General features: G+C 45.1%; 1 protein-coding gene across 1 annotated transcript in view; it reads right to left on the reverse strand.

Annotated features, from left to right (window-relative positions):
• The window catches only part of LOC132571903 (zinc finger protein 91-like), a 32,280-nt gene extending 13,141 nt beyond the window's left edge, over positions 1-19,139 (reverse strand). Inside the window, 12 exon segments of the mRNA XM_060238696.1 lie at positions 1,322-1,448; positions 1,530-1,637; positions 9,663-10,678; positions 13,486-13,647; positions 14,146-14,241; positions 14,919-15,045; positions 15,164-15,330; positions 16,109-16,210; positions 16,513-16,617; positions 17,429-17,559; positions 18,891-18,942; positions 19,066-19,139. Coding sequence (XP_060094679.1) covers positions 1,322-1,448; positions 1,530-1,637; positions 9,663-10,678; positions 13,486-13,647; positions 14,146-14,241; positions 14,919-15,045; positions 15,164-15,330; positions 16,109-16,210; positions 16,513-16,617; positions 17,429-17,441 — 2,023 coding nt within the window. The 5' untranslated portion in view covers positions 17,442-17,559; positions 18,891-18,942; positions 19,066-19,139.
• Between the last annotated feature and the right edge of the window lie 4,704 nt (positions 19,140-23,843).

The following is a 23,843-nucleotide window of genomic DNA, read 5'->3' on the forward strand; positions in this document are numbered from 1 at the left end:
TACTGTGGGAAACAAGGGATTTACTCAGCTGTCCCCAGTCTACAGCTGCTAGATCACAATGAGGAGTGGAGCTTTTCAATCCACACATTCCCTTTCACAAAGAGGGCTCACTCTCTGTTGCAGGGCAACTAACAGAATTGCACTCTGATAGACTACAGTCAGACCCTGTGTAAAAGAATCAGACTCACCTCCTTAATACAGCCAACATGGAACTAGCAGAAATTTTTTTGAAATCATACTCTTTAAGAGATATTATCCAGCAGGCAGGGTCTGCCCACTATGCTATAATGCCAAAGAAGGAAACTGTTTCCATGGCTGTAAAAACTCCAATTTCAAAAAAAGAATGAATGAATACTGCAAGAAGAATCATACAGTTGAACAGCAAAAGACTACCAGCATACAGGGGCAGACTGGGAGGGAAAAAATGACCCTGGATGAGGGGTTAAATGCCTAATCCACCCCGCAAAGCATCTGTGTAGTAAAAATCAAATAAGGCAGGGGTGGCCAGCGTTAGCTCTCCAGATGTTTTTGCCTACAACTCCCATCAGCACCAACCATTGGCCATGCTGACTGGGGCTGATGGGAGTTGTAGGCAAAAAACATCTGGAGAGCTACCATTGGCCACCCCTGAAATAAGGTATTCGTCTCCCCCTAGGTCTAAAATTCATCTCTGTTATGTTAAACCAATAGGCAGAAATATCTTAATGGCTCCAGGTGTGTTTTCCAAGATGTGGCCCTCTTTGATTTACATTCTCCCACTGGCTATTCATCTCATTTCAGACTACCTGTCTGTATCTGTATCTCCTTCAGAGTTCCAGCACGTCTCCATCTCTCTCAGGGATGTCCACTTTCCTAAAGCATGTCTGCCCCCCCTTTAGGAATGGCTACACCTCTTTCCTGAAAAATGGTTGCTTCTCCTCCAGGAAAAGTCCTTCTTCCCACAAATTTCAAACCACTCCCAACGCAAATTCACCAGAAAGGTGAATTCACTTTGTTCTTGGATTGCCCTCACGATCACACTAATGATTTCATGATTTCACTCTGCAGTTTAGGATTCCAAAGAAACTGAGAAGTGGGGAAGGGAAGTGGCTCTTTTCTTTTGACATTACTATCTATAAAGGCAGTTTGAGTTTAACCCCTGACAATTCACACACAGTGCAGGTGCAACATGTGAAAAGCAAAGTTAAAAAAATTGTGACATACATACCCAGGGCAAAACATCACACAGGGAACTTGAGAAATTGAAACAAAGGGCAAAGAGAAAGAGAATTCTCAGGATGCTGACTCAGGACCATCCATACCCAGCCAATTATTCGCTTACCTAGAAAGGCCACGTTGCCATATGTCTCTAACATGACCTCTTTGTAGAAAGCTCTTTGGTCAGGATCCAGCAGACTCCACTCCTCCTCTGTGAAATACACAGCCACCTCCTCAAAGGACACAGGGTCCTAGAAAAAGCGGGGAATTTTATATTCTCACATTCAGTGCAGAGCTTAATACGAGAAAAAGTAGTGGAGTTTTCAGCCTACCTCGCTCTGCCACCTTGAGCCAGGTGAAGAAAGGCTCCTGAGGCAAAGAAAAGGGGACCCAATCAATTCCTTGCTCATCTTCCTGATACAGAATGGCTGCTTCCACTCCTTTGTAAAGGGATGGTGGTCTTGATCTAGTCAGTGATGTCTTTGGGCTGCAAGTGAGCAAGACAAAAGTAGTGGGGAGAGTCCTTCCTTACATTCACAATTCCTATTGCTAGTTCGCAATCTGAATATTTTTCTACCCTGAATGCATCCCCGAGTGATCAGATACTACAGGGTAGCTCTTTACATATTCAAATATGTCCACAGAAAGTCCACTGATCTGATCATACATACCAACTTGAAAAATATTAATCTCCATTGAATTTTTAAAAGTTCTCTGTATAGTCTCTTGAAAGGAACTCACAATAACCTATTTCGTAAGTCTGACTTGACATTCAATTTCTCTTTGAGAGAAACATGGGGCATTTTTATTATATACAAAATGAGCTCAGTGGATTTAATCATACAAACATCTCAGTGTATGAAAATGCCTTCCCAAGTAAGCCAGTTCTGACTCTGCCTGATCCAGTGCTATAGTGGACAATTAAAGGGACACAGTGTACAGCCAGTTTGGTGCAGTGGCTAAATGCACGGATTCTTATCTGGGAGAACCAGGTTTGATTCCCCACCCCTCCACATACACCTGCTGATGTGACCTTGGGTCAGTCACAAGTTCTTTCAGAGCAGTTCTGGGAGAGCTCTCTCAGTCCCACCCACCCACCTTACTGGGTGTCTGTTGTGAGGAAGTCAAGGGAAAAGAAGATTGTAAGTCACTCTGAGACTCTTTCGGGTAGTGGTGGGGTATAAATCCAATCTCTTCTCTTCTATATATAAGCCAAACCCAAAGAACAACCGAAACACCATGTAAATACGACTGCAGCTCTCAAAATATACAAAATTCTAATGTATTAATGATATACAGATATACAAAATGTATTCCCCAAATGTCTCTGACTCTGAATAAACATATAAATTCTCATGACAACTCTCTAGTAGTCTCTGTAAATCTGTTAAATACAAAAAGTTCAATGTAGCCTAGTTTTGGAGAATTTTTCCCCGTTGAATGTGCTTGAGACCTGGATGTCCTTCTTTGCAGTGACATGGACTTCTAGCAATGCCCCCAAAATCTCCAGAAGTTTCCCAACCCAGAAATGGCAACCCTAAAAACTGCCATGAAGAAAATTCCCATTTTACAAATGGGGCTCAGACCAAGCTCCCTTCCTAAATTACATAATGACCCTGCAAGATAATTCTATATTTTATAACTAACCAATAAGAGCTCAGAACAAAGTCTGAATCCAGGGGCACTTTTAAGGCTAACAAGGTTTATTTCTGGGTATAAGCTTTTGTGTGCATGCATATGTCTTCAGATACATTGAAACAAGACTTCCTCAGCCATTACATATAGGTAGCGGGTTTCAGTCACCAGGAAGGGCTAATTAGAGTCAAGATGCATAAGTAACTGAGCAATAAGTATACTAAAAAAAGGTAAAGGTAGTCCCCTGTGCAAGCACCAGTCGTTTTCAACTCTGGGGTGATGTTGCTTTCACATTTTCATGGCAGACTTTTTACGGGGTGGTTTGCCATTGCCTTCCCCAACAGTATACTAAGACTGGGTTAAAGCGGTTGGTAACTTAAACCTGTGAATACAGCACATTAGCAAACAGATAATAAAACTGTTAACAAACAGATGAGAGAATTAGGTTTGAGGCCAGTGGCACCTATAAGACCAACAAAGTTTAATTCTGGGTATAAGTCAGAACTGAATGACTTAGCATGTGTAGTGAGATAAGAACTCAATATCTCTGTTAAGTCCAGGGGGTTCCATTTCCCTTAGTGTTGTAATGACTTCTTAATTCAGCCTATCTCCCATTGCAGTCTGTTTCTGAAATTCCTTTGAAATAAAACAGCTACTTTGAGGTCCCCCATTGTGTGCCCTGGGAGGTTGAAATGTCCTACAGGTTTCTCAGTTTTGTGATTCTTAAAGTCGGATTTGTGTCCATTTATTCTTTAGCGCAGAGCTCAGATCAAGTTGTGTGTGTTGTGCGCTTTAAAAATGGAGACGTTAGAATTTTGAAGGAAGGCAGGCTCAGAGCAAGTCCACCACCACCGTTAATTTTCAGTAACATTTACGCAATCTCCGCTCTTTCCATCATTTCGCCAATGGGTGGGCGCAAAGGCTCACAGAGGTTTTGAGACGGGAGCAAGGCAACTTGAAGCACTCAGGCATGGCAAATCTGAAATGCTACTGGGATTTCAGTCCCCTGGCGACTCAGGCTGCAACCCTGCAGGCATTTGCCCGGTGATAAGCGTCACTGAACGCAAACCAGGATGGAAGGGGCCGGGCGGATTCTTTGCTAGAACCAGGCGACAGCAAAAGGAGGAAGAAGAAGAGGACCCATCCCCCCTGCCCGGCTGAGTTTCCCCTTCCACCCGCTGCCCGTCTTTCTGCGGATCTGACGAGGCTGCCTGAACTCACCGTTGTCCCTAAGCCGCCGTTGTTGTTGTCTTTTCTGCAGCAGGCTCGGGCGGAGCTTTTCCACGCCACGCTGGGTTCTGCCTCTGCTCCAGAGGAGGTGCTTCCCTACCGTCACGCCCCTTCGTTCCAAAGCAGGGCCTTTCTGCTGTCGGCGCAGCTGACCGCAAGAAGACGGAGGGCGACGGGGTGTGTGGTGCAGAAGGCTTCTTTGAAAGCAGGTGTCGTGCCAGTGGCGCCTGTTTGTCTTAAAGGGGCTCCCGACAGCGCAACAGTCTAAATCAGGGGCGGGGAACCTTTTTTCTGCCAGGGGCCATTTGTTTTATTTTATTTTATTTTTATTTGGATATTTATTTGGATATTTATAACATCATTCGATGGCCATACAAAATTATCAACTTAAAAAACAGTGCTGCGCTGAGAGAGGAGGATTCAGGCTGGCAAAATTAATGCAAATAATTGTTTTTCTATTTGAGGTCATGTGGGGAGAGCCTAATCTGGCGCACAACCCCGCCCCCCCACCTGCCACCCTAGGCAAATGCATAGGTCCAGCAGGAACACAGTAGCATATTAGACCACATCCTCTAATATTAACATATTGGGTCACACGCATTAGCATATTAGGCCACACCATCTGGGATAATCAATAAAGAACGCGGAGCAAAGAAATGGGATGGAAAGAAAGGGAAATAAAGAAATGAGGGGGAATTACCAGAACTGTTGACAGTAACTTTTCCAGGCCCTGCAGCAATTCTGGCCGGCCAGCCAGGCCCCTGGCAGGCTGCTGCACTGTACATTTGGGCCCTGTGATCCCTGCCTGGCCCTGGGGAGGCTGCTGCACAGTGCAGCTGGGCCCCATTATCCTCGTTGGCCAGCCAGGCCCCAGGGAGGGTGCCACATGGCTCGGTTCGGCCCAGCAATCCCCAATGGCCACACCAAGTGATCTCGAGGGTCGCATATGGCCCTCGGGACGGAGGTTCCCCACTCCTGGTCTAAACAGTGGAAGCCAGCCGGCTCATTCACGTGCTGAAAACGCTCTGTGCAAAACCCTCTTTTGTCCACATGCAGATTTGTACCATTAGTCCTGGTTTGGTTAATAGAACTGAAAGAGGAAATCAAAAGCTGTCCTAAACAGCGTTACAGTATTTAAACCCATGAACACCAGCGAAAATTTAGGGTTGTCACATTTTGAAAAGCAAAAAAAGAAGCCATGTTTTCCAACTTAAATAAAAGTTTGAGTCCAGTGGCACCATTAAGACCAACAAAATTTAATTCTGGGTATAAGCTGTTGTGTGCATTGCTATAAATGAATAAAGTACATTTATTATGCTTATAGATTAGGGACATACCTACTTGCTAACACTCTAGCCTGCTTATAAGAACATAAGAAGAGCCCTGAGAGATCAGACCAGTGGTCCATCTAGTCCAGCATCTTGTCTTACACAGTAGCCAACCAGTTCCACTGCAGGGCCAACAAGAGGGCATAGAGGCCAAGGCTTTCCCCTGATGTTGCCGCCTGGCTCCGGGAATCAGAGGCTTAGTGCTATTCCAGCAGCTGCAAGTGGAGGAGTGGGGAATCAAACCCGGTTCTCCCAGAAGAGTCCGCGCGCTTAACCACTTGGGGGAATCCAATGAAACTGATGGGCAGGTTCAGGATGGACAAAAGGAAATGCTGTTTTACACAGAGTGCTGGAATGGCCTTGTGTTAGCTGTAGCTCTCGCAGAGTTGTCCTTGAAAGGGCCGCTTCCGGGGAGAGCTCTCTCAGCCCCACCCACCTCACAGTCTACTGTAATTAGCAGTGGCTCTCCAGGGTCTCAGGCAGAGGTCTTTCACATCACCTACTGCCTGGCCCTTTTGACTAGAGATGTTGGGGATTAAACTGAGGACCTTCTGTGTGCCAGACAGATGCTTTGCGCACTATAGGTGTCGTGTTACATCTCCTAACAAAATCGAAGTCAGAGCTTGCTACAGCAGAGACCCAGAGCTGGATCCATCCAGTAGGCATTTGAAGAAGTAACTCAAGACTCATACCAACAGTATGCGATAGAATAAATGTTCCGTATTATCTTGCTTCAACAAAATGGCATGGATGCTCCTCCGGAATTCTTGTAATTAATGGTCTTTCATACTTTCCTTAATTAATTTGAATTTTATATAGTTTTTACATTATTACATTTCTCCCTGTACTTTTTACATTTCATTCCAGACCACTGTGTATTTTCCCCCCATATCACCTCCTTAAAAGGTCTTCGTGTAAGGAGTCAAGCCAATGACTCTGAAGAAGGGGACTGAGAAAACTTATGCTGGAAGAAAAGAGGGAAGAAAGGCAAAGTCGTTTGGGGAAAGAAGACACCCCTCTCCCCCTCTCAGGCAGTGTAAAGTGCCATCAAGTTGCAGCTGACTTATGGAGACCTTATAGAGATTCTCAGAGATATAACCCAGAAAACTCAAGAGATATAACCTCAGAGATATAACCCAGAAAACTGGAGTTCTCTCTGGGACAAAGTGAGAAGATGATGGTAGGCAGGTAATTTATATCTACTCAGGAAGGTGGGGTAGGGCTGAGTCGTTATCTTGTAGGAGCTTCCCAGGCTGTGACATACTAATGGAGCTTTCCTGAGGAGGTTCTTTTGTGTATGGATTGGCTATTGAAATTCTAATTTTATCTGTCGTGCTGTTGTAGGGCATTTTGTGCTTTTCAGGACTGGAAAACATGCCCTATTCATTTTTAAACCCTGCTTAACTTCCCAGATCTGATGAGATCAGGCTAACCTGAACCATCAAAGTCAGGGCTCTGCAGCTCTCCAGAAGATCAGACAGACTGGCTTGGTTCCAATGCTCCTTCAAAACTGTGGAGTCTTGTGAGCAAAAATTCTACTTTGTGAATTACTGGCATTAAAGCTGTAAGCAAGTGATTTGGCTTCTGCATAAATTAGTTTGCTCTAGGGCCCTTCTCCCTGAGCTAAGATAAGAATGTGTGAGCTGGAGGCTAAAAAACTGAGCTAACTCACACTAACTCAGCTTAGAGAGAACACTGGACCCCAAACCAGTGCCTGAGAAATCAGGAGCCACAGGAAGATAGTTCTCCCCTCCCTCTCTGCTCAACCACATCCTGTAGCACAAAAAACACAGGGTTGTAGGCAGTGTTCCCTCTAAGCTGCAAGTCTTGTGAGCAAAGATTCTACTCTGTGAGCTACTGGTATTAAAGTTCTGAGCTACAGCATAAATTATTGTGCTCTGGGGTCATCGTTCCTGAGCTAAGACAAAAATGTGTGAGCTGGAGGCTAGAGGGAACACTGGTTGTAGCTAAATACAACTACTAAGCACGCTCAGCAATAGCTACTGAAGCCCTTTATCCTTTTGATGCTCACAACTGTTTTGTTAGGCAGAGAGACACCACAAGGCATGATTTAGAAGAAAAGGTTTTATTCTTCTGCGCAGTCGGCAGCCCCGGCTAACTCTGCTTCCTCCTCCCTGTTTCCTTTCTTACCTCTGCTTTCTCTTCAGATATGGGGTGGGGGGCAAACAGCAGAGCAGCAGACTCTTTAATTAAGAAGACTTCTCAACCACAAACTATAGCTATTAGAGCAACCTCATCTCATGTATCATCACCTGCATAATTCTAAATTAAGAGAAAGAAGCCAAGAGAATGTTATGTGATATTTTAGCACACATCAACACTTGATGCTTCCATACTGAGGATTTCCCATGTTTCAGCGACACAACTGGTGCATTTTTTTCATGGATCCACATGACATAACTCTTTGTGCACAGACTAACAGCTTGTTCTTTCCACAAAGAAAATCTTTATTTTAAACCTGTCAAAAAAAAAAAGTAATTCCTGGATGCTACCAGCTGGAGAAGGGGGAAATTGTGCCTGAGGGGAAAATTGCAAAACTTTGTGCTAGTCCAGGGACCCCCAGAATGTGGGCATCATGGTGCTTGCCAACGCTTTCTCTTTTTTTTGTGCCCAAGTGTTTTCAGGGAGTAGGCAGAGCCAAGTAGGGCTTTTGAAGAAAAGCAAAGGAAAACATACATATCTCACTTCTTACTGTATATTAAAGTACCTGACTTCAATAAAGTTCCCATTGCTGAATAAATACCACTTCCTTAGATGTATTTTCTGTTTTAAATATTTATGAACAATTCATTTATTAACTAACATTACATACTAGACTTGCCTCAGCCAGTAATGGGTAAAATGTCCAATCTCCGTGATTGGTCAACCAATATTCTGGCAGCTGTTTTCTGGCACTGCTGCTGGATATTCTACAAAGGAAATTAACTGCTGAAGAACATAGATAATGGTGTGGCTATGACAAAAAAAAAAGAGATTGAATAAAAATAAAAAATTAAGCTTTTTGAAATAGTGCAACTCGAGAAGGCATTTTTGAAAGGAAAAAAAAACACAGGTCTTCCATTATCAACATTTTAACAGGTGCAATACATCAGTTATCCAACATACGAACAAAAGTAATCAACTATTTTATTATAAACATGACAATTTATACAGAAAAAAATAAATAAAAACCTTTTCTCACTTCTTGCTGTATGCTCAAGTATCTGGCTCTATTAAAGTTACCATGGTTAAATAAAACACATTGGCTGGATTTCCCCCCACCCTTGAATAGTTTGTTTATTCATTAACATTACATAGTAGACTTGCCTCTGTCAATCTTCAGTACTATGTAAAACAGGGGTGTCAAACATGCAGCCCCGGGGGCTTCTATCAAGCCCATTAGCAAGTCTGCTTTCTTCTTCCTCTCTCTTCCTTCCGTCTGTGTCATAGCTTGCTTTGCCAGGCTTGCTCAATCACCCAGGAGCTACAGAGCAAAGCCTCTCTCTACCTTCTCCACTGGCTGATGCTCCTCCCTTGGGGAGGAAGGGGGGAGAGGGAGAGCTGCTTTTCCAGGCTCTCTCAGTCACGTAGCAGAACTACTGAGCCAAGCCTTTCTTCCTTCCATTGGCTGAGGCTCCTCCCCCTCCTGGTTCTCTGGGGAGGGAGGGAAAGAGACAGATTTTCCTTTGCCTAGTTCCCTCAATCCCACAGGAGAGATACAAAGAAAGCACCTTTTAAAAAAAGAAAGCACCTCTGTGTTTTTTAAAAAGTTTGTATCTTCATTTCCTGGCACTACATTTTATGACACACATGGCCCTGCCCAACAAGGTCTCATTTATGCCAGATCTGGCCCTCATAACAAATGACACCCCTGAATTGTAAAGCTTTCAAATTCCATCAGTCATCATTCTAGCAACTTTCAGTAAATTCAATTTTCTGCAGTTCTTTGACACTGTTGTGAACATTATCCCAAGTAAAGCTAATTACTCAAAGAAATTAAGTGCTAACATATACAGCTAACAGACTGGCTATGAATAAAAGGATATGTTCACAAAAAGCAGCATGAAACACTCTATTTTACAACAATACAGGAACTATTCAAATAGTTTCCCTCCCCCTCAGTATCAGTTCTGTTCTGCTTCAAGTTTCCCCCACAGTTAGTTATGTTCCTTCCAAGTGCTATTAGGCACAAGCCTTTTTTACAGTCAGAGCATCTATATGGCTTTCTGAATGTTGCAGGGTCAGACATAATGGCAGATGTTAAATGTTTCAGGGAGAAATTGGGTGAATTGGAATTAAGAACATTTCTTTCAACAAGTCTAATTGGTAAGGTTCCTCTCCTGTGTGAGTCCTTTGATGGGAAGTTAGACTGTCCCTCCGACAGAAGCTCTTTCCACACTCCAAGCATTTATATGGTTTCTCTCCAGTATGAATCCTTTGATGAGAAGTTAGCCTGTCACTCCGACTGAAGCTCTTTCCACATTCCAAGCATTTGTATGGTTTCTCCCCTATGTGAATCCACTGGTGAGAAGTAAGTTCTGCGTTCCGACTGAAGCTCTTACCACATTCCACACAATGGTATGGTTTCTCCCCAGTGTGAATCCTCTGGTGGTAAGTAAGTTCTGCATTTCGACTGAAGCTCTTTCCGCAATCTAAGCATTTATATGGTTTCTCCCCTGTGTGAATCCTCTGGTGAGAAGTAAGGTGTCCGCTCTGGCTGAAGCTCTTTCCACATTCCAAGCATTTATATGGTTTCTCCCCTGTATGAAGCCTCTGGTGACAAGTAAAATCTGCTCTCCAACTGAAGCGCTTTCCACATTCCAAGCATTTATACGGTTTCTCACCTGTGTGAATCCTTTGATGATACGTAAGGTTTGCACTCCTCCTGAAGTTCTTTCCACATTCCAAGCACGTGTATGGTTTCTCTGGGGTATGAATCCTTTGATGTGAAGTAAGATGGTCACTCCGACTGAAACTCTTTCCACACTCTAGGCATTTATACGGCTTCTCCCATGTTTCAGTTCTGTCTTGTCTGTTAAGGCTAGATTTGCAGCCAGTCTTTTTCTCATACAGAGAATGATGATTCCTTTGTTCCCTCATTTTGTCTTCAGACAGAATTTCATGGAGGTCACTGCTCAGACAGGCAAGTGATTCCTTCCTCTGATTCCCGTTTGCTTCTCTGTTCATCCTCTGCTTCCTGTTTGGGATCTCTCTGTTACCAGCTTCTTTTTCCATCTGCAGATCCTTGTCTCCATCCATGTCCACCAGACTTGATTCCCACTCTTCTCCTGTTGAAACAGAGAGAAATCCAGTGAGACACACAGAATACACAACATACAACAGAAGAACCTTAGAGAATGATTCTTACTGATAGACCTGGAGAAACCTCTGCAACCCCTAACTTTTAACCAGAAGGTAGCAAGAGGGGAGCAGAGCATGGGCTGTGTGTGGGGAGATGTTGCTGCCTGTAATTACTTTTCAGGTCTCAGAAGAAAATCAGCCAGCTGGAAAGGCAGAACTGCTACATTTCTGAAGCAAAAAGCGGGGGGGGGGGGGAATAATGATCTACATCAGGGATCCCCAATGTGATGCCATTGGCAACTTGGCACCATGATGCCCACTGATGCCTTTCTTGGTTCTTGTCACATTTTTAGAAAGTATGTGGGGCTTTTGCCCAGCAAGGCTTCTGATTAGCCATTGACAGGGCTTTTTTTGTAGCAGGAACTCCTTTGCATGTAAGGCCACATCCCCTGATGTAGTCAGTCTTCCAAGAGCTTACAGTAGGCCCTGTAAGCTCTTGGAGGATTGGCTACATCAGGGATGTGTGGCCTAATATGCAAAGGAGTTCCTGCTACAAAAAAAACGCCCTGGCCATTGGAGATTTTGATTGCCTATGTAGATTTTTTTAAAAGTGTTGATTTGGCAGCAGCTGCCACCACAGCACAAGGATCTTCACTGTGATATTGAAGGTAAGGTGCAGCTGCAAGTTTGTGGCTGCCTCCAATCCCTGCAGCAGCCATTTCACACTGTGTCAGAAGTCCAAGGCACTCACTGGCTCAAAAAGGTTGAGGAGTCCCTGGCCTACACTGAAGTTCCACTTATTTTTTCAGACTCAAATGCTTTCTGTGTAAGGAAATGCTCCAAAGCAGAAGCTGCCCTTTCCATGCCAACCAATCTGTCTTCTAAGAAGGTCATAACTCTGGCTCCTTCTTTTCCTATTTGTGGCAGCAGCTCGTGGGGCCCTGCAATGCCATGCAGGTGTTGAAGGTACATTTGGGGTCTAGACTACTGGTCTAGTGAGCAGGTAAGCAACATCTGCAGCTGTCTAATAAAACAGGCTAGCCTTACCAAAGCCGCCTGTGGTCTTAACGAGAAGATGCTTCACTTCTCCTGGTGAAATGTGTAGGAAAGATTAACATGGGAGAACAATCACAAATTATTTTTATGTATTTAATGTCCTACCAGGGTAAGCGAGTTGAATCAGAGGGGATAGAAAGTACAAACTAGTATTTTACAAGGGCACTTGAACAAGAGGTTATTTTAGATCACTTTACTATTAAAAAAATTTATCTTGCCTTTTCCCGAAGGAGTTGGGGAGACACACATTGCTCTCCTTTTCTCTGTTTTCCTAAGAACAATCTGGAGAGGTAGGCTAGGCAGAGGAGAAAGTCATCCAGTGAACTTCAGGGCCGAAATGGGACTTGAACTTGGACCTCCCTGATCTCAGTTTGTCATCCTAACCTCTACGCTGGTGGTTCCCAACCTTCAGCATGGTGAGCCACAAGTCCAAATTTCCTTGGTATGGTGACCCATTTCAGGGCTGGCCATGTTGTTGTTTTTTGTGCCTAGGCGAACTATGACCTTGGCACCCATCTAGTTCAATATTTGACTTAGGCAGATCATGGGAAGGAGGGCAGGAAGGGTTGCATCAAGGCTTAATTCTTGTGGCCCTTTCTTACATGTCCAGGGGGTCAGGTGTGGCCCTTTCTTAAATGCCACTTTGGGGTCAGGCAGCAATTTTTCTCCAGGTCAGTTTTGCCAGGGATCCTGGAGGGTGCCTTTTTGGGGGGCGGGGGGGGGGAGATCTTCTGGGTGTGGAGCAGGTGTCACTGGGGTGTGCACAGGGAGGTATTTGTGACTTTCCTGCTTTGTGCAGTGGGTTGGACTAGATGACTCTGGAGGTCCCTTCCAACTATTGATTGTATTCCATTTTCTACAGAGGCTAACCAGATATTTTTGAGAAACAAGCATCACACAAATAGTGCAGCTGCCCTCACTACGAACCCATGCAAGTGGCATTCTAACATACACAGATGTTGCATATGGAGCTTACATTCCAGCCTCTGACCACCATCTCCTCCACTATTTCCTCTAATCCCTCCTAAAATTCTCATGCACTCCAGTGTCCATCAGGACACATTTTACTTGTTCAATATCTATATGTAGTGAAGGGAAAAAATACCAACTAAAGTATGACAGAACAGGGGTGGCCAAACTTGCTTAATGTAAGAGCCACAAAGAATAAACATCAGATATTTGAGAGCCATAAAACATGAACATCAGATGTAGGTAGGTAGGTAGGTAGGTAGGTAGGTAGGAAGGAAGGAAGGAAGGAAGGAAGGAAGGAAGGAAGGAAGGAAGGAAGGAAGGAAGGAAGGAAGGAAGGAAGGAAGGAAGGAAGGGCATTCTTCAAGCCACTGGTTGGCTTGGCAAAGTGATTTAAAGAGAGAAATGCCTTCTCCAAGCCAGTTGATGGGGTGGCAGGGGCTTTGAGAGCCACACAATATGTGTGAAAGAGCCAGAATGTAAGCTGCAGTTTGGCCACCCTGACAGAAGATACTGTTTGCAGGGCCAGAATATAAAAGGGAGCAATGGAAAAGGGGCAGGGGTGGCCACTAGGGAGGGCTGGCCTAAGACCCACTTTCCACTCCTGACCCACAGGATGAGAAATACCGCTCTACATCACACTGGGCATGATCATGATCCTGGTCATGAAGTTTCCCCACAGCACAGATTGTGGTTCTTTCAATGTAACATTTCTTTCACAATGGCTGTCCGAGGTTATGCCTTAAGAGAAAAACAGATTATCACTCACTTTCAGCCAACTCTGTCAGAACACAAATGTTCTCTTGAGAATCAACCAAGAAACAGTCCAGCCTGTCTTCTGATGCAGGGCCTTCCTGTGAAAAAAACTCCATATTCATCTCTCTTCTGATTGTGCCTTCTTTGGATTCCTTTTTCCAGCAGGGAAGAATTTCTAAGGAAGGAGAAGACACTTAAGAACATAAGAGAAGCCATGCTGGATCAGGCCAATGGCCCATCCAGTCCAACACTCTGTGTCACTCAGTGGCCAAAAAAAATCCAGGTGCCATCAGGAGGTCCACCAGTCGGGCTAGAAGCCCTCTCACTGTGCCCCCCTCAAGCACCAAGAATACAGAGCATCACTGCCCCAGACAGAGAGTTCCAACAATATGCTGTGGCCAATAGCCACTGATCGACATCTGCTCCATATGCTTATCCAATCCCTTATCCAATCACTTAAACATGATTGAGTTTACAATTTCAGGCCTGCACTGAAGAGAACATGGACTTATGTCAATCTTCGCTATCAGACATGAGGGAATGATACGAAGCCACAAAGAAGGCTGCTGGGAAACCCCAGAAGCAGATGGATAATATATTCTGAGGGAAATGAAAATGGAACCACAGTTCTCAAACACTGAAGGGTCCTTCCCTCCACACATCAATGAAGTACCTGTTGGGCTCTTCATTTCATCAAAGTCATGGGCAAGCATCTCACCCGCTTCCTCCAGCCAGGAGATGAGGTCAGGCTTGCAGGTCCAAGATCCTTCTGGAAGAAAATCAAGACATACAGATTAGTCACATCTTTGAGGCTATAACTATCACTGATTCTTCAGGAAAAGTGTTTGAAATGCAGGGAAAGAGTGATAAAGGGCAGACAGGGATCTCTACCAGAGAATTCTTGGTAGATAGATCCAGGTGGGCAGCCATATTGGTCTGTAGCAGAACAAAGCAGGAGTCAAGTTACACCTTTAAGACCAACAAAGTTTTATTCAGAATGTAAGCTTTCGTGTGCTAGAAGCACACTTCATTAGACAACAGGATGGAATGGTAAGCAGTCCTTCATATAGAGAAAGTGGGCAGTGAATTAGCATGCAAAATCATGGAAATCTTTGTTAGCAGATTAAAAGAATCACAAGTTGGGGTCTAGAGATAGCTAGTCTGTGCTGACTGGGCTGAAACAACAACAAAGGCAACATATTTTGGACTGATGTCTGTGTCCTCAGGTGTGAAGTGCAACAAACAAGAGTTTGTTGTAATGTCAGCTCTGGGTTAAAATGAGGGCATTAGTTTCTGAAACAGACATCAATCTGCCACTCTGACATACATTGCCTCTGTTGTTGTTTCAGCCCAGTCAAAAGAGAATTCAACAGTTAAAAAGAGAATTCTTGGGACACTCATGAAATGACTCAGGACCATCCACACACCAGCCAACTACTTGCTTACCCAAAAAGGCAACATTCCCATAGTTCTCCACCATGACTTCTCTGTAAAGAGCTCTTTGGCCAGAATTCAGCAAAGCCCACTCCTCTTCACTGAAATACACAGCCACCTCATTGAAGGACACAGAGCCCTGGAAGGAGGAAGCAACAGCATTTGCTATTCGCAAATAAATCCACTTGGGGAATTTTATATTCTTGTGCAGGATTCAATGCTTTATGTGGGAAGAGAAAGAAGCATTTGCAGCATACCTTGCTTTGACAGCTTGCACCAGCTGAAAAGCTCCTGTGACAAAATAAGGGGGATTCAAAATGTTCCTTGCTTGTCTCCTTGGCCCAAGGCTTATGCAGAATGGCTATTTCTCCTCCTGTGCAAAGAGGTGGCAAGCTGGACCCTATCAAGGGTGACTTTCTGCTACCTGTGAGCAAGAGAAAAGCAGTGGGAAGAGATCTCTCATACATTCACAATTATTACTTCCAGGGCTTTTTTTGTAATAGGAACTCCTTTGTATTAGGCCACACACCGCTGATGTAACCAATACTCCTGGAGCTTACAGTAGGCCTGTACTAAGAGTCCTTTAAGCTCTTAGAGGATTGGCTACATCAGGAAGGAAGGAAGGAAGGAAGGAAGGAAGGAAGGAAGGAAGGAAGGAAGGAAGGAAGGAAGGAAGGAAGGAAGGAAGGAAGGAAGGAAGGAAGGAAGGAAGGAAGGAAGGAAGGAAGGAAGGAAGGAAGGAAGGAAAACAGATGAGAGGAAGGTTGAGGTGGAAAAAAAAATGTAACTTTAAATGTATTCTCCAAGATGCTGGCTGGTTTGGCTTGGGGAAGTGATTTAAAGAGAGAAATGCCTTCTCCAAGCCAGGGTACAGGGTGATGGGGGCTTCAAGAGCCACACCATGTGTGTAAAAAAGCCACATATGGCTTCTGAGCCGCAGTTTAGGATCTGGGTAACCTGAGTTCAAATCACCATTCTGCCATGGAAACTTACTCACCTTGGGACAATCATATTCTGAAGAGTGGGAATTTGGACTGGGTCTCCCCATTCATGGTCCAACATTCTTACCATTAACTCACATGGACTCCTATGAGAAGGATGTGGACAGTCATTGCTGGAGACTAGACAGACCCTTGGCTTGATCCAACCTCTGCAATTCTTCTGCTTGTCAAAGTGGTGCTAGTCCCTGTGATCTCTCTTACCTGAGAGGGCCCCATGGAGCATTTTGCTTCCCTCTGATCCTGGGCAATATGGAACGCATGGCTCGTCTTCTTCTTCCAGCTTCACAATCACATCAGGAAGCTCTGAGAGGACAGATAAAAGAGGCTGAGGTCAGAAAAAAATATTCCAGCTGTAAGGGAATCAATTTCAGTGCAAATTCCAAAACTTTTCCTGATGAGTCCACTGCATGCTTCCAACTTTACCAAACTAGACCTAAGGCAGCTCCTAAATTCATCATCCTGGCCATGAGAATGCCCAGAGTCATTGAAGAAGGGCTAACTTATCCTCTGGCTGACCTTGGGTAGAAGGAGAAAGGAAGAGAGAACTTTGCAATAAGCATGCAAGCGTTACAGTTCACCGGATCATTCCCTCCTCAGGCACGCACCCACAAAAGTCTCACTGACGCACCCACTGTCTTCTGATCCCTGGTTATTTGGGAACCAGGACACCTCTTCGACTTCTTCCATCTTTATCACGACATGAGGAAAGTCTGATGGAGACAAAGTAAAGAGGTTTGGAGAAATGAGACATTAGCACTCCTTCTCTCTTTTGCGGGTGGAAGAAGATCCTCTCTGGTTTGTTTGCAACATTCCCTGGAAAGGGTTTAGGAGATTGCCCTTCTTCTCCAAAACCCAAACAACTCTGCAAAAGAGAGATACAGCCCAGCTCTCAATGTAATAACCACAAAGAGGATCATTACATAAACACATCCACACTGGAATCTTATTAGAGTTGCCAGCAATGTTCCCTCTAAGCTGTGGAATCTTGTGAGCAAAAATTCTACTTTAAAATTGTGAGCTTCTGCATTAATTAGATTGCTCTAGGGTCATTTTTCCTGAGCTGAAACAAAAAATGTGTGAGCTAAAAAATTGTGAGCTAGCTCACATTAACTTAGCTTAGAGGGAACACTGGTTGCCAGCTCTGGGTGGGAAACTACCTGGAGATGGTTTGGGGAGGGGACGGACCTCAGTAGGGCATAAATATCATAGCATCCACCTTCCAAAGTGGCCATTTTCTCCAGGGGAACTGATCTATGTAGCCTAGAGATCAGTTGTAATAGCGGGAGATCTCCAGGCCCCATCTGGATGTTGGCAACCCTAAACCCTATGCAGAATTTCACCAGTCAAAGCACATAAGGAAACCAACGGGCTTAGGCTGGAGTAGTTCTGAGCAGGATTCTATGCCAAACATGACATGGGGGTTGCCCCCACTACAACACTGATTCTAACAGCATTTTACTTTCTCCCCCCCTTCTTCACACCCCAATTTCTAACGCCAAATTACAAGATCAGAATCCTTACCCAGCAGAGCCATGTTGCTGATATTCTTCAGATGGTATAAAATCCAATCTCAGCTTCACCAACGGGGATTCAGCATCTTTTAGAGCTCCTTTGTGGACTCTGCCTTGTCCTCCAAAATTCACCAGGGAGACCTTGCAGAAAAAGATGATATTGGATTTATATCCTGCTGCCCTACACTCTGAATCTCAGAGCGGCTCACAATCTCCTTTACCTTCCCACCCCCCACAACAGACATCCTGTGAAGTAGGTGGGGCTGAGAGAGCTCTTACAGCAGCTGCTCTTTCAAGGACGAGAGCTATGTCTGACCCAAGGCCATTCCAGCAGGTGCAAGTGGAGGAGTGGGGAATCAAGCCTGGTTCTCCCAGATAAGAGTCCCCACACTGAACCACTACACTGAACTGATTACACCAAACCGAAAGAAAAGAAAGTGTGTCATCTACTTTTGCTACAGAAGACGTACCACTATTTTAAAATATGTGAAGTATTCTATGCTTTGAGTGTGATTTTCCAATACCTTGGGATGTTAATCATCCGTACACAAGCTTTGCACAGAGGAAACTGAGGCTGCCAGGCCCAGGAGTATATAAACATTGGTCCATCATGCTCATTAGTTCTGTCACACAAGAGACTTTTGCAACAGAAGAACTATGGAATATAAGCATCTTTATTGTTAACAAGAACCCTCCTGGATCTGCATACTTGATTCAGCATCCCATTCCTTATAATGGTCCATCAAACTCAGAAAGTTCACAAGAGTTCCTCACAATCTGACATTCATAGCTGACCATGGAGGCTCAGTTTAGCTTACATAGCTAAGAAGCACTGAGGGATCCATCGTCCATGAATGCAGCCAGTCCCCCTTAAAACCAGCTAAGCTTGCAGACAACGCGACCGCCTGCGGCAGTGAGTTCCATGTACGTTTTGTATTGTGTTATTATAAAACGTGTTCATCCATTCATCTTCTCAGCCTCTCCTCTTCATGCATATCCCGAAATTGACTAAACACTGAAAGGGGCTTGCAGCAAGATTGCACCGGACGGGTGGAGGAGTTACATCAGGTTTGGAGTATAATCTTGCAATTCTCTCATTGCTTCAGCACTTCGTCCTCCCTGCAGAAGTGATCCCTCTGAATCTGCCTTTCTCTGTCTTCTTCCATTTGCCTTCCTCTGTCGAAAAGCTTCCCTCGCCCGCCTTATTCACTTTCAACGCCAAAACGCCACAAAGGGTTTGCAGCAACGTTTCCTGTAACCTGCAGTCTCGTGAACAAAAATTCTGCTTTGTGAGCTACTGGCATTAAAGTTGTGAGCTCCTGCATCCATTATTGTGCCCTGGGGTCATCCTTCCTGAGCTGAGACAAAAATGTGTGAGCTGGAGGCTAAAAATCTGTGAGCTACCTCACACTAACTCAGCTTAGAGGGAACACTGGATTGCACTCTGCAAAACGCACCAATAACAGACATACCTCTGGCTTCCTTCCTTGGAGCCTCTACATCGGATTCATCCATGAGCGTGCACTGATTTTTTTTTTTTAAGAGGGAGGGGAGAGAAAATCAAATCTTTAAAATTCCTCCTTCATATAGTGAATGCGGCAGCAGGTTAATCGCCATGAAGTGATGTTAAACGAGCAAGCACCCTACCTGGGGGGAAATTACTTTTTTTAAATGTCAAGAAGATGCAGCCGTGCTCACCCTCCCCTATACTGCTTGTTCCGGCGCCGTTTGCTTTGTTTACCGCTTCCTATCATGTGGCTGAAGCAAAGCCAGAGGTCTGGCAAAGCAAGCCCTAAGAAGTTGCTGCTGGAGCAAATGGATGTGGTGGAGGGCTGCTGCAACGCGCACCCCTCCACTCGCATCCCGAAAAGGCAGCTCACGCTGACACAGGAGTCATTTTCAGGGCTGCCCTGATGATGCAATAGCCCTGGTAGCTCTCCCTGTCACAGCACATTGATCAACAGTCACGCAAGGGGAGGGCGGTAAATGTTCATTTCTGCGGATGGTCACAGTGGAGTCTTTGTCTAAAGTAGTTCTCCAAGATTCAGGTGGGCAGCCGCGTTGGTCTGAAGCAGGGGTGGCCAAAATGTGGCTCTCAAAGCCCCTACGGCCCCATTGGCTGGCTTGGAGAAAGCATTTCTCTTTTTAAATCACTTTGCCAAGCCAAGCCAGCCAGCGGCTTGAATAATGCATTTAAAGTTAAAGTTGCTTTCTCTCCACCTATCTCTTCCTCCTCCCCTCATCTATTTTTTTCCTTCCTTCCTTCCTTCCTTCTGAGCCAGTTTGGTGTAGTGGTTAAGTGTGTGGACTCTTATCTGGGAGAATTGGGTTTGATTTCCCCACCCTTCCACTTGCAGCTGCTGAAATGGCCTTGGGTCAGTCATAGCTCTGGCAGAGGTTGTCCTTGAAAGGACAGCTGCTGTGAGAGTCCTCTCAGCCCCACCCATCTCACCTAGAGTGTCTGTTGTGGGGGAGGAAGATAAAGGAGATTGTGAGCCACTCTGAGATTCGGCATGGAGGGTGGGATATAAATCCAGTATCTTCTTCCTTCCACCTCTCAAACATCTAATGTTCATGTTTTGCTGCTCTCAAACATCTGACATTTATTCTATGTGGCTCTTATGTTAATCAAGTTTGGCCACTCCTGGTCTGAAGCAACAGAACAAACTTTAAGTCCAGGGGCACCTTTAAGACCAACCAAGGTCATTCTGGGTATCAGCATCCCTGTACATGCACTCACACTGAAGAAGTGTGCATGGATACAAAAGCTTACACCCAGAATTAAACTTTAAACTACCACTGGACTGGAACTTTGCTCTAAGGTAGTTCTCCTGCATCTAGGTTAGGTTTATGTCAGTATTTGTGTATTTATTAATACCTTTTCTACCCTGTGTTTCAGCACAACTATAAAACTAATATGAAAACAGGCAGTTGAAATGCAGCTCAGAGAACAAGATGTGATTTGGAAGGTCTTGGGTTCAGATCTCAGGAAACTAAATTCTGTGCGGAGTTCTTTGTTCTTTCTGGGGCCTTAAATTAACTGCAGTCCAACTATTCAGAATTCTTTTCTTTGTCCTTCACAGCAGGGCATGATCCAGCTCTCAACCTGTTGAGGAGAAAAACCTCAATTGAATGTTAACAAGAGTGTTGATGAAGTCTTTCTCAAGCCACACAAACTCACAGATTATTCTTTATCCATGTGAGAATACTGAGTCAGGCCTCAGATTCAGCAGGAGCTCACAGGAGCACAGCTCCTGAACCTTTCTGACAGTTCCCCCTCTTCCTCCCCACCTACCTTCTCCATTGAATAGCAGGTGCAGCTGCATAACAATCCCTGGATTAGGAGAGCAGGCAGTCAGCCAGCCACCAGGGGCTTTGCCATACCCCCAGCAGCACTCATTAACCCCTGGAGAAGCCTGCACCACCCTTTCTCCACTTCTGATGTGACCCTGGGCAGCAGGGGGCTCGCTGGCCTTTTCACTGTGTGGGGGGGCAGGGGGCCCCAGGGGAGCAAGGCCTGCTTGGACTGGCTGGCTCTCCTTTCTTACATTGGGTTGCTTTTTGCTGGGGAGGGGGTGGTATGCTAATGAGCTCCACCACCTGTTTTTCTACAAAATGACCCCTGCTCAGAGTGCAGAGATTGTGTAGAATAAGCAGTGATGTGGAAGATCCCTGATTCAGATCTTGCCTGCCCTGGACATATTTGGTCAAGGGTCCCCAAACTTATTAAGACTGGGCATTTCATTACATTTGAGAACAGAGAGTTGGCACCACCACAAAAGGGCTGCCATGGGGGACAGGGCTGAGAGGTTGCAAGCCAAATATCCTTTTATGAGAAAGACAGATATTTCTGAATGGAGGCTCCCATAGGGTTGCCAAGTCAAGGGTGGGAAATACCTGGAGATTTGAGGGGGGGGGGGTGAAGCTTGAAGAGAGTAGGATTTGGGGTCGTGAGGGACAAGTTATAAAGATCATCCTCCAAAGCAAGAATTCTCTCCTGGGAATGGATCTCTATTATCTGGAGATCAATTGTAACTTTTGGCTCTACCTGGAGTTGGCAACCCTAGCAGATACACAAGTGATGCCTCTTGGGCTCTTAAGTACCTCCTGCTCCAGTATGATGGAGGAATGTCAGAATTAGCTATTTGGTTTGAGAAGGGATGCTTTACTGAACTAAGCAAATGGGCAAGAAACCACAGGTGTTACATTGGAAAGGAAAAAGGAAAGGACCCCTGTGCAAGCACCAGTCGTTTACAACTCTGGGGTGACGTTGCTTTCACAACGTTTCCAGGGCAGACTTTTTACAGGGTGGTATGCCATTGCCTTCCCCAGTCATCTACACTTTCCCCCCAGCAAGCTGGGTACTCATTTTACTAATCTCGGAAGGATTGAAGGCTGAGTCAGCTTTGGGCCGGCTACCTGAACCAGCTTTCGCTGGGCTAGAACTCAGGTCTGCTTTACCACTCTGCGCCACAGGGCCACATTGGGGGGGGTCACTATATTATTACTATATCAATTCTATTATCAAGTAGAACATCTTTCCATGAGTGTCTTCCATCACGATGTACAAGATCCACACTAGTGGCTGGCTGAGTCATCATCTAAAAATAGTGATCTGGTACAACACTGTAAGAACCTGAAAGGCACGATTGCTCCTGTGTTTACTTTTCTTGCACAAACAGAAGGTAACAGTAGAGAGGACAGACCAATCTGCCCAGGAAGGGAATTGGTGCTACAACTGAGAAGGCCCTGTCACTTATCTTGCCTCAAATGACCAGGACACCCAAAGCGAGGTCCCTAGGGATAATAGTAATAGCAAGGTACATGAATACGTAAATCTGCTTTCTACTGAATCAGACCATTGGGGTCCATCAAGGTCAGTATTGTCTACTCATACTGGCAGCAGCTCTCCAGAGTCTCAGGCAAAGGTCTTTAACTTCCTGCCTTCTCCTTTTAACTGGAGATGCTGGGCCAGGATTGAAAGTGAATTGGAAGCCAATGCAGGTGGAACAAGACTGTATTGATATGGTCCCAACAACCCACTCCAGTCAACGTTCTAGCCACAGCATTCCATACCTTGTAAGTTTCCATATACTCTCCAAGGGCAACCCCCAAACAGAGCGGATTACAGTAATCTAACCTAGATGTCTCCAGGGCATGTGTCACAGTTATCTTTGATGACAACTGGCTCATCAGCCAAAGCAGCTGAAAAGCATTTATGGCCACCTCTGACATCCAGTAGGAAGAACAAGATCCAGCAATACCCCCAAGCTGCAAACCTGCTCCTGAACAGGAGACACCTCAGTACCTGGGTTAATCATGCCACACATTTGTTGTGCTATATTGGAGAATGGAGAGCTGAGCACAGTTGATCAATCATTGTCTAGGGTTGGAGACAAGGGGCCACCCGCTGGTTAGGATAAGCAAAGGAGACACTGGCTCCACTCAGAAGTGGATCTTATATAAAATCTCTGATAGCAACCTGTGACTACCCTGGGTCATCAGTTCAAAACTCCTGCCAAGTCTTGTCCAAAAAAAGGTTTGAATCCAGTGGTGCATCTCCACAGGTAGAAAGGCTGCTGCTCAGACAGCATGACTTTCTCACCTCTCTGCTTCCACTAAAGCACATGTTCCTTCTTGCTGCTCCTGGGTAGTGGTAGTGAGAATCACCTGTTACACATCGATGGGGGGGGGGGGGAAGAAGGGGTGGAATTCTAGCAGGAGCTCCATTGCATATTAGGCTGCACCCTCCTGATGTAGCCAATCCTCCACAAGCTTACAAAAAAAGAGCCTTGTAAGCTCTTGGAGGATTGGCTACATCAGGGGTGTGTGGCCTAATATACAAAGGAGCTCCTGCTAGAATTCCACCCTTGGACTGCAGCATGAGAGAGAGGTGAGAAAGTCATGATGTATAAGTGGAAAACCTTCCATCTGCAGAGTTGCTCTGCTGGATCCAGGCTGAGTGCATTTAACATATCACAGGTTCGTGGAACAAGGGGTTCTTAGAAATGACACCTCTGAACTTGCAGGTGTCTTGCCTCCAGTGTTCCCTCTAAGCTGTGGAGTCTTGTGAGCAAAAATTCTACTTTGCGAGCAACTGGCATTAAAGCTGTCAGCTACCGCATAAATTAGTTTGCTCTGGGGCCATTTTTCCTGAGCTGCGACAAAAATGTGTGAGCTGCAAACTAAAAAATTGTGAGCTAGCTCACACTAACTCAGCTTAGAGGGAACACTGCTCGCCTCTGCATATCTGTTTTTGATTCTATGAAGGGTGAGCCCTGAGAACCTAATCAGATGTGACATGATCTCCGTGTATACAACTAGCGTTTTTTTTTTAATCCATGTGGACTTTTGTTTGTGCATACCAGACCATTATCCTTGTGTCCCCTTTCTGTGCCCACAGGTGTCCTTTCATTGGAGTGGTG

Source organism: Heteronotia binoei, chromosome 5, assembly GCF_032191835.1.
Source record: "Heteronotia binoei isolate CCM8104 ecotype False Entrance Well chromosome 5, APGP_CSIRO_Hbin_v1, whole genome shotgun sequence".
Lineage (NCBI taxonomy): Eukaryota > Metazoa > Chordata > Lepidosauria > Squamata > Gekkonidae > Heteronotia > Heteronotia binoei.